Source organism: Trachemys scripta, chromosome 10 (genome assembly GCF_013100865.1).
Source record: "Trachemys scripta elegans isolate TJP31775 chromosome 10, CAS_Tse_1.0, whole genome shotgun sequence".
Lineage (NCBI taxonomy): Eukaryota > Metazoa > Chordata > Testudines > Emydidae > Trachemys > Trachemys scripta.
In genome coordinates, this window is record NC_048307.1 from 52,451,619 (window position 1) to 52,462,761 (window position 11,143).

The 11,143-nt window shown below is 42.1% G+C and overlaps 1 protein-coding gene across 2 annotated transcripts in view; it reads right to left on the minus strand.

The window, feature by feature from the left end:
• The window catches only part of TLN2 (talin 2), a 367,623-nt gene that overhangs the window by 43,902 nt on the left and 312,578 nt on the right, over positions 1 to 11,143 (minus strand). For both annotated transcript variants that reach the window (XM_034782956.1, XM_034782957.1), the window contains exons 47-49: positions 9,881 to 10,064; positions 7,497 to 7,622; positions 4,961 to 5,077 (exon numbers count right to left, since the gene is read on the minus strand). In XM_034782956.1, coding sequence (XP_034638847.1) covers positions 4,961 to 5,077; positions 7,497 to 7,622; positions 9,881 to 10,064 — 427 coding nt within the window. The remainder of the gene's footprint in view (positions 1 to 4,960; positions 5,078 to 7,496; positions 7,623 to 9,880; positions 10,065 to 11,143) is intronic.

Below are 11,143 nucleotides of genomic sequence, written 5' to 3' on the forward strand. Positions count from 1 at the left end.
CTCAAAGATTAAACTCACAACCCTGGGTTTAGCAGGCTCAAACCACTGAGCTATCCCTCCCCCCAAATCACTCCATGCAGCTCTGTAAGTACTGTGCGCTAACCCATTGCGCCACTAGAGCCCACACCAGCTGTCCCCTCAGCCAGAAGCAGCATAGAAGGACTGAACTGGATATATTAATAAAATGCTCAAAAATCTTTTCTGTAAAGGATGAAAGGGGGAAGGACAGAGAAAATGAAGCACTGTCTCTTTTCTATGCTTAATCCTCCGTTACAAACCTAACTATATAATTGTGTAGAGGAACTTGTATCAAGAGGAAGACATTGAATTACCTGACCCCCACACCTCATTCCTATGAATGTTGAAAGTAATTAACTGTATTAAAACATTATAGCTAACGTAAGTCAGTTAGAGCTTATCCTGGCTCCTACTTGCCTCCTTTTTCCAGCTGTATTCCTTATCAGCTTGCCATTCTTAAGCCTTATAGAATATCCCAGGTACTGTACTGGGTTACTCCTGAGGGTATTCTGCACCAAAAAATTTAAAATTCTGTGCCAAAAAATTTAAAATTCTACACACAATATTTTAAAATTCTGCAAATTTGATTTGTCAGTAAATAAATGTGGAAGCTCTAGCATGGCAGTGGGAAGCACAGGCCACTGACTGCACAGAGGTAGATCACCCTGCACCTCCCCTCCCCCGGAGATGGACTCAGCAGTAAAGTTGCACCCGACCCTGACCCTGACATAGTGTAAGGACCAGGACTGTCCCAGAAACACCCCGGGCCCTGCCCCTCTGTGCCAAGCACACTAGATGTAGGCAGGCAGACTCAGCCCAGCAGTATCCAAGTATGGAGAAGCTTAGTGTAGGGATTTACCACTCTGCTGGCTGCTCCGGGTGCCCGAAACAATGCACACACGCTGCTGGGGAGCGGTGCATGACCGCTCTTGCAGCTTCCCTTTGCTTCCAGGTCAGAAAGTCATTTTTCTGCGGAGAAGCAAAGAAACCTGCACATGTGCAGAATTCCCCCAGGAGTAATTGGACAAATTTTACCAGTCACAACCATTATGCAATGCTGCTCTGACAGCATTATCTATTCCTTACTAGGGTTTTCTAGTGTGCCCATTGCTGTAGTATCTAAATGCCTGAACATACATTAGGAAGGGCCACTCCCATTTATCCAGGTTATCATTATTTGGCTTTCACCCCTCCGCCCCCTCTTAGCGTGGGGGAGAAACTGAGGAACAAGCCCATGCCAACTGTTACAAAGACATCTTTTAACAGTACTCAAATTCAACCTGTATCAAGCCAGTTAAAGCAGTGCACACGTATATACAATATTCCCATACTAGGTAAAATCCTGGATGAAGTTTCTCCATTGACTTCATTGGGGTCAGGATTTAATCTTATTTTTAATAAATATATAGACACTCCTGAGACTGCCCCAAGCAATCAAACAAAACAATTGACTCATGGGTATAATAATACATTAGAAGTATTCAAAAGAAATCACCACGATAAAGTACAACTCCTTGACAGACTAAGTATCTGGAACGTTTTAGATTGCAGAGTTTATCCAAAGGATTTTGACGGTTCATTTACTGTGCCACAGCTTATGTGGGGATTTAATTAAAAAAAATATATATATATTCTGTAATTATTCTTCCTTTGTCAGTATCTGCATTTTTCACACAAAAATAAGGAAGCTAGTTAAAACAGAAATTAAAAGGTGCAGTCACAAGACTGAAATACCTGCAAGCTGTAGAAACTTTTTAAAAATACCACAATAGAGGCTCAAATTAAATGTATACCCCAATTAAAAAAACAAACAAACATAGTAAGAGGACCAAAAAAAGTGCCACCAGGGTTAAACAACAGAGTAGAAAAATCGGTTAGAGGCAAAAAGGCATCCTTTAAAAATCTTACTGAGGAAAATAGAAAGGAACATAAAATCTGGCAAGTCAAGTGTGAAAGTATAATTAAGCAGGCCAAAAAAGAATTTGAAGAGCAACGAGCAAAGGAGACAAAAACTAACAGCAAAATAAAATAATCAAATAAAATAAAATAAAATAAAAAATGAAATACATCAAAAGGAGGAAGCCGGCCAAACAATCAATTGGAGCACTTGAGGAAGACAAGGCCACGCCGGAGAAGCTAAATGACTTCTTTGCATTGGTCTTCACTGCAGAGCATGTGAGGGAGATTTCTACACCTGAGCCATTCTTTTTAGGTGACAAACCTGAGGAGCTGTCCCAGACTGAGGTTTTCAATAAAGGAGGTTTTGGAACAAATTGATAAATTAAACAGTAGTAAGTCATCAGGACCAAATGGTATTCACCCAAGAGTTCTGAAGGAACTCAAATATGAAATTGTGGTACGTAACCTATCACCTAAATCAGCTTAAATACCAGATGACAGGAGGATAGCTAATGTGACTCCAATTTTAAAAAGAAGATTCCAGAGGCGATCCTGGCAATTACAGGCCGGCAAGCCTAACTTCAGTACCAGGCAAATTGGTTGAAACTATAGTAAAGAAAAGAATTACCAGACAAGTAAAGGAACACAATTTGTTGGGGAAGAGTCAACATGGCTTTTGTAAAGGGAAATCGTGCCTCATCAATCTATTATAATTCTTGAGGAGGTCAATAAACATGGGGACAAGGGTGATCCAGTGGATGTAGTGTACTTAGACTTTCAGAACATCAAAGGCTCTTAAGGAAAGTAAGCAGTCATGGGGTAAGAGGGAAGGTCCTCTCATGGATCAGTAACTGGTTAAACACAAGAAACAAAGGGTAGCAATAAATGGTCAGTTTTCAGAAAGGAAAGAGGTAAACAGTGGTGTCCCCTAGGGGTCTGTACTGGGATCAGTGCTGTTCAACATGTCCATAAATGAGCTGGAAAAAGGGGTAAACAGTGAGGTGGAAAAATTTGCCGATGAACAAAATTATTTAAGATAGTTAAGTCCAAAGCAGACGACGAAGAGTTACAAAGGGATCTCACAAAACTAGGTGACCGGGCAACAAAATGGGAGATGAAATTCAATGTTGATAAATGCAAAGTAATGCACGCTGGAAAACATAATTCCAACTAAAACATGCAAAATGATGGGGTTCTAAATTAGCTGTTACCACTCAAGAAAAAGATCTTGGAGTCACTGTGGACACCTCTCTGAAAAAATCCACTCAATGTGCAGCAGCTGTCAAAAAAGCTAACAGAATGTTAGGAACCATTAGGAAAGGAATAGATAATCAGAGCCGGCTTTAGGAAGTGCGGGGCCTGATTCGAACAGTTTTGACAGGGCCCCAGCAGGGATGACTGAAAAAAAAACCCACGTAAAAAAACATGTGGGGCTTGTACTCACCAAGCGGCACTCAGTCTTCGGCGGTTTGTCCTTCACTTGCTCCGGGTCTTTGGTGGCACTGAAGGACCTGCTGCTGAAGGGCTGCCAAAGACCCAGAGTGAGTGAAGGACCCGCCGCTGAAGTGCCGCCGAAGACCCGGAGCGCTGCCGGGTGAGTAAAAATTAAAAAGGAGCCTCTAGCCAGGGAAGGGATTCTCGGCCACTTGTCCCCACCCCGGCGGCCCTGCCACTGGGCGCGGGGCCCAATTCGGGGGAATTGGTGGAATTGGCCTAAAGCCGGCCCTGTAGATAATAACACAGAAAATATCATAATATAAATCCATGCTATGTCCACAGTTCCGGTCACACCACCTCAAAAATGTTATATTAGAATAGAAGTCTATAAAATCATAAATCATGTGGAGAAAGTGAATAAGGCAGTGGTATTTACCCCTTCACATAACACAAGAACCAGGGGTCACCCATGAAATTAATAGGCAGCAGGTTTAAAACAAGCAAAAGGAAGAACTACTTCACACAATGCACAGTCAACCTGTGGAACTCATTACCAAGGGACAACCCCATGCTCTGGACAACCCCATGCTCTGGATATAGGAAAAATTTTAACTGCCAGAAGCTGGGAGTGGATTACAAGGAATGGATCACTCAATAATTTCTCCGTTGTTTCATTCCCTCTGAAGCATCTGGCATTGGCCACTCTTGGAAGACAGGATACTGGGCTAGATGAACCACTGGTCTGACCTAGTATGGCCGTTCTTATGTTCAGTGAAAAACAAGCCAGAACAGAGGGAGCTCTTAGGGACTGCCACAATGGGAATGTTCAAGAAGACAAGGTTGTGTCAATAGCGCTACTGAACACTAAGTCCACAAATTACATAACACAGTATTCTCCAGTACAGTCTCTCTCCATATGTGCAGTGGTTATTTTACTAAGCAAGATAGGATATTTTAGCCTCCTCAAACATACAAAGGTATTAATTTACATCACTCACCAGTGGTTTACAAAAGAATCATCTGAAGCAGCAGCTGGGGGGGAGGGGAGGGGGGTCAGAAAACTGTACTGTGAAGGGGGGAGGAAATAACCCTCTTGGTTTAAGATCTAATTCGGTGCTACATGTAATTTCTGCTCAGATGAAATATCAGTTATCAGGTTATTTATCCTGGTAATGTGGCTTTATGAAAAAAGGAAAAAATGGAGATGTGTTTCAAACTGCAAGTGCCAACAGTGCTGCTCTTTGACACTGGAGAAACGTTTACAAACCAAGGTCAATGAAAGGTGAACATTTGACTCAGAAAATAACATTTACAGTGAAAGTTTCATGTCTGGAGGAATGAAGAACCAGTTTCTCCAAGCGTATTTCATGACAGTAACATCTCACACCTGAGAAATACAGCCTAACAGGGGAGACTGGTGACATGTGGAAGTGGATAGGTTGAAGTGACATGCAATCGTGTGTTGAGAGCTGTGGGTAGGGACCATATCGCCTCTAATTCACAACAGAGCAGCCAAAACATCCCTGGAGGCACCTCCAGTGAAGCCTGATTTGATTTTAAGAGTGTACTTTAGAAAGCTGCCATGTGCAATTATTCCATTCTTTACCGTGAGTTCCTGTTTGATGCACTCAATCGTGGCCTCGAGAGCTCTTGTGCCTCGAGTAGCTTCATCTTCTACTGCTTTAACAGTCTTCAGAAGTGATGTGACATTGGTTACCATCACCTGAAATGGAGAGAGGGAGAGATGAAAATACATCATTCCCTTCTCCCACATTTAGGAGACACCCCAACATGATTCAAGGAACATCAAGCTATGAAGCCACTATTAATCCTTGTTGGGAACAACAAGCTTTATATACAGTATGGGTTAAACAGCTGAGAGTGAACTCTATAGACAGGCTTTTATTTATGAGTGATCCCTATTGAAGTTAGATTGTTACACCCAGATTCACTGAATAGTGGTGCTTTCCTAAACTTGAGTGCATGGTGTCACAACTCGCCCATGCCTGGGCACAAACCTTTTTCAACACCAGTGTCTCTGGGTTTCAGCCCTTTTACCTCTCTAAGCTTCCTCTGAGGACACTTGCCTGTGAGTATCAGGTGAACCTGGTTCCTTTTCCTAACTATTTCGAGGGCCCTGCAGATCTCTTGCAAACTGACCGATTGACTATGCCTCTGATACCTGGGTTTGAAAGATCACAAAACTTCACTTAACCAAAATAAACAAAACAAATGTCCCAATAGCACTCAGTACCCTTCTATTTTGTGCTCCCACAGGGAAAGCATGATCTTACAAGGGCCTGGCAGTGCTTCCATTCCTGACCCGTGTCTAGTTCACAACCCCCCCAGGATCCTGTTCTCTCTCTCCTCAGGACCCAAGTGACCACTTGTCAGATTCAAACCCCCAAAGTTCCAAACAGGCAGTCTGGGTGGAACGCCTCTCCAGAAGTCCTAGGATCTGTGTCTCTGGGCACTCCTTGGCATGTCTTTATGCAATAACATACCTCATCATACAATTTTGATTAACAGTACTTATGCTATAACATCACCTATCATACAATTTCAAGTTAACAGAATCCCTTCTCCACATCTGGTATGAATTGCCTACAGAAAGATTAAAAGTCAACAGGTTACTAACATATAGAAACTAGTGCCCTCTCCTTTGCCTCCATTACTGCACACACGCAAAACTATAACCTCAAAAAATCTTGTCAGAGACCAGGCACGTTATTTACTAATTCATGAAATGCCACTATTACGTTCTCTTGGCACAGTTTGTAAAACCATAATTAAACACACAACTGCCATCATCAATTGAAAAGAAGTCAACCATCTTTCAGGAAATCAACCCAAACCTTGATTTAACGACTTCCCCCTCAGGCAAAAGGCTGAGTCAATACTGTAGCTAGCCTTGCCTTATGCCCTGATGGTCAAACACTGGTTCCAACATACAGAATAAGCAAGTTCCAAAGTTAAGGGCACATCTTCCCTCCAGCCTGTAGATGTACAAATGCTCTTAGGACAGCACTTAAGCCCATCTCAGATCTTCAGATGGAACACAAGGAGGAAGGTAAGCTTTCAGATAACCAGGACTCAAATCACATTGAGCTCTGTAAAGCAAAGGGAACCAGCTAAGCAAGCAGACACTGTTCTGTAGTAGCTGAACTTTGCATGGTCTTTGATGAGTGCCCCCTCGCAGAGCGCATTGCAGTAATCCAATCTGAGGCATCGATCACTGCAGGTCCACATTTGATGGGAAAGGGCAAAATCTCTTTGCCAAGCAAATGCGTAAAAGTCACTTTGATTACCCGATCATCTGGAAGCAGATCCAATACTGCCCAAATTTCAGCATCTCAAAGCACTATACAAACATTAAGCCCCAAGAGCCCTGTGATGCAAATTTCACAAAAATCTCAGATGTGGGAAAACTGAAGCACAAAGAGGTGACACAATAAAACAGTGGCAGAAGCTGTCCAAATCCTGTGCTCTGACCACTAGACACTTCCGTTTAGACGCATGGCCTGGGAGAAATGCAATCAAAGTACACTACATTTTATAGAACGCCTGTCTGAGATCTTCAGACCACTTTCTAAAAGCTGAAAGGTCCAAGTCAGGATCTTAACAGCTGGATGCTTATACTGTGGACTTCTCATTACTTGTTCATTATCCTTGCTATAGGATTCAAGTACACATTTTTATAGGGTAAACTTTTAGTCTCGTAGCCCGAATATACCAGGAACCTCCCTCCTCCCTCTAGACACATATGCTTGCAGAGTGACAGAGGTGCCTGTCAGAAGGAATACAACTCTTTAACTAGCTGTGGTGAGATGACTAAGAAAACTGATATTATGTTTACGGGCACTGACATGAACGATACTATCCAGCTTTCCACCAATCATAAACCGTCTAGTTTAAGTTAGTAGGATACAGATGAAACAGAAGGAAAATGAGAGACTGAAGTGAACCAGAATTCACTGGCACCAGTCTTTAAAATTCTAGCAACGAAGTGATGCTAGCTATTTCTTTAAATAAACATCAAAGCAAACAGCAAGGAATAAGCAAAGGAATGTTTTCAACTTTCGTAACAGAAGCTGAGATAAGCTCTAAACTTCTCTAAAAGGGAGAGATATTGCACTACCTACCTTAGCTGCACCTTTGAGCTGGTACATGGATGGATCATCTGCTGGTTTGCTAGCAGCTCCTTTTGTAGCACCAATGAGATCAGAAAGAGCCTTAGCAACATCCTTAATAGCATTGATCAGTACAACCTACAAGAATGAGAAATTTGGATGTGAAGTTAGTGCAATCACATCTCACCTCAGCCCAGAGATGGAAGATTTGGGCAGGATGTACATTGAAGGGGTCTGCTAAGCACAGAGCAAATGTTGGTACACAGTGTTAAGAGAGAAAAAGACAGTGTATGCACAAATGCTAAAAAACAACATCTAGTTTCCTGCATAAGCTAAAGCTGTGTTTATCTGTACAGTATTTTATACAATGTTCAGAACCCAGTTCAGCTACTATCTCCTGTAATTAAATGGTTCTCTAAAGCAGGATTTCTCTCTTTCCCATCGTATCCCAAAGAGGGGCTTATTCACCTCAGTGTTCTGTTCGGCATGGGAATAGAATGGGAGCAGTTAAACTAGGTACGAACTTACAGCTTGATCCTCCCTTGGAGAATGACCCCATTTACTGTGACGTCAGCTACTATTCTGACAGACGTAAGCAGATCAAACGTACTTGGTATGCCCTGGACATAAGGGAAACACTCCATTTCAGGGAAAAGGAAGTTCTATATAGCCTAGTCTCCTAAGAGCCCCTAAGGAACTAAATGATGAATGACTTACCTGAGGTTAGAGTCAGCAGCAGTCAAATTCAAGTAAATTGCCTCCCAAACCAAGTACAAGGGAAATAAAGTCTTATGCCCCTCCCCATGAGCACAATTATTTCCAAGAAACATCAGAATAACTCTCTCCCCCAAAATCCTTTTCCCCATCTGCTATGTGGTCAGATACCTTTAACCTTTTACTTTGGTTTAGTGATATCAGCACAATTCTACCCTTTTTCAAAGTGATAACATGCATGGAAAATGGGACAGCTCCGGAAAAAAAAAAAAGATACGTGGATCTATTACTTCTCAGTAATGGATAGGAAATAAAAAGTTTAGCACTGCCTCAGTTCAGCCTGTTTGCAGTTTATTACAATCTATGGCCAAGTTAGAATCTTCACTTTCTTGTGAAAGCTTACTCAAGCTTTGGTAACTCAGAACCTCTTTGATTATCAAAGAGGAAAAGACAAGACCCTAAGACCTAATGTAGATTGGTACAGCGCTCACTTCTCTCTCTGTCTGTGTTACACAACAATGGACACACACACATACACACACACACACTTAACTTCATGCTTCTGTGGCTTCAGCAGCCTGAGTAAAATGAGCTTTTAACTTATATGGAAAAGTTACATTTTGTATCTTGGTACCTTGTGCAGAAGGTATTGAAAATGTATGTACCTTCAGACACATACTATACTTAAAACTATAATTTGAACTTCTTCCTCCACCCCCCACTATGGATTATCATACCACATATACAAGTGGTACAAATAAATAATTGCTAGTGCTGTGTGGTTTTTACTGGCAAACCAGTATTGCCAGTCTTTACTTGAAGACAAAGCCAGGAAGTGTAATAAATACTTAAAATTCCCCAGTGTTGCTAGTTTGAAATATGAAGTTATCAAAAAATTGCTGCTGAAGCAAACATTTTCAGTTTCAAAAATATTCTCCCACAGAGGAATGCTCTGGAAGTTGACACTGGAACAAAGATCATATGTGAGGTCAAAGAGGAGAGTGAGATACACATTTTTTCCAGTGCCTCAAACAAACAGACATTTTCAAATTAATTTACTAACACAGACACATCTACAGTGCACACACCAGCCCACATTTCACCAGGATTCAAACAACAATTAAATGTTTAATTGAATCTACTTTGATGAATTAAATGACTTAAAAGAGAGTAAAATAATCCAGACATATCTGTGAAGTTCTAGCATACAGTTCACACCATACAAACAACAACAGGTGTTTAGCTTGGTCTTAAACTCAATGAAAAGCTTTCTAGCAGTGAATTCAATTAAATTATGGGATAGTCTCCCAAGGGAAGCTCCATGATGAGCCATTTAAAAACGAGGAATTGGAGAATATTCTTGCAAAAAAACATTCTAAAACTGGTGGGGGAGGGATCAGACACCCTATACCAAGTCTTGTCCATTTTTGCAGTATTATTTTTCAAAGAGGGGAGGTGCCTGATTCAACCGCAAATCATTCAAGAGAGGCAGTGCAAGGTTTGTGCTATTTGTGGGTAAAATTTTCATAAGTGCCTAACTGACTTGGAAGCCTCAGTTCCACTGATAGAAACTTTAAAAAAAAATTACACTGTACCTCCAGAGTTCTCCCTTCTGTGATATTCTCCATGTCTTTAAATACTAAAAACATTGGTCTATTTTCTGCTCCCGCAGCCCCTCATACCTGTGTTTCAGGGTCATCTGATCCCAGGCTGGCTGCTCCCAGTTTTACCACCTCTGCTAGTTGTGTGATGGTGGTAGCCGATGACTGAGCTGCTTGGGCTAGTTTATCCTGACTTGAGGCGGCCCCAGACACAAGCAATTTTGTATCTTCAACTAAAGCTTTTGCTGTTTTCAGGATATTTTCCCTGGGAAAAAAGGGAAGCAGGAGAGGGGAAAGAGAGAAGAGGAAAAACAAAACAAAACAGCTATTCAAAATTATCCTGACTAACAGAGAAAGTGCTACGTAGACAAAGGGCTCTATGTAGGTCAGCATACCAGTGTCTACTAGTGCTAATCCTAGCGACAACGCCAAAGTCAGGTTGCAATTCTCAGAACAGATGCATTACGTTTCAGGTTGTCAACACACCAGACTCAGGATGACTCAATGAAATGACTTCCTCTTGAAAGGAAATGAGAGATGGGAATAGGGAGAGGGAGGGAGCACTGGGTCCTAATGTGGAGAGATTAAGCCAAGCCATGCTGTAACTACCAGTTGTCAAACCTCCACCAGCAGGTTCTATAGAAAAGAAAATAATGATTTGTGGGGGAGGATGGGAAAGGGAGAAGCTGCAGAAAACATGACTGATATCTTTTTTTTTTCCCCCTCACATTAACTCTTCAGGCAGACAAATTTAAAAAATTTCAACCCCTGCCTCCATATTCAGGGGAAAGAACAGACCATCCAGTCAACTATGGTGAGTACTGAACTCCAGAAAAAAGGTTAGAAAACAAAAGTGAAGGGCTGAGAGCTGCCAGACCCACAGCCCTTATGCTTTACTGAACATAAAAAGAGTAAGCCTAGAAATAAACAAAACCTGCACAAAACCCAGCAACTGGAATTCTCAGGATTGCTAGATATAGTGCAAGGAAAAACTTGTAACTTGTTTAAACAAGGATTTTAAAGTGTAATGTTAGCATATTAGCCAATGCATGGTAACACACATTAAAAATCTGGTCTAGACAAGGCACACTGCAATGTGTAGGGTTACCATACGTCCTCTTTTTCCCAGACACGTCCGGCTTTTCGGCACTCAAACCCCCGTCCGGGGGGAATTGCCAAAAAGCCGAACATGTCCGGGAAAATGGCGGCTCTGCTCCCCCCCCCGATTCTTCGGCTCTGTTTAAGAGCCGAGCTGCCCGAGCGCTACTGGCTTCGGGCAGCCCCCATGTCTCCAGACCCTGCGCCACCGGAGCAGAGCAGCTGGAGCCCGGGAGGGGAAGTGCC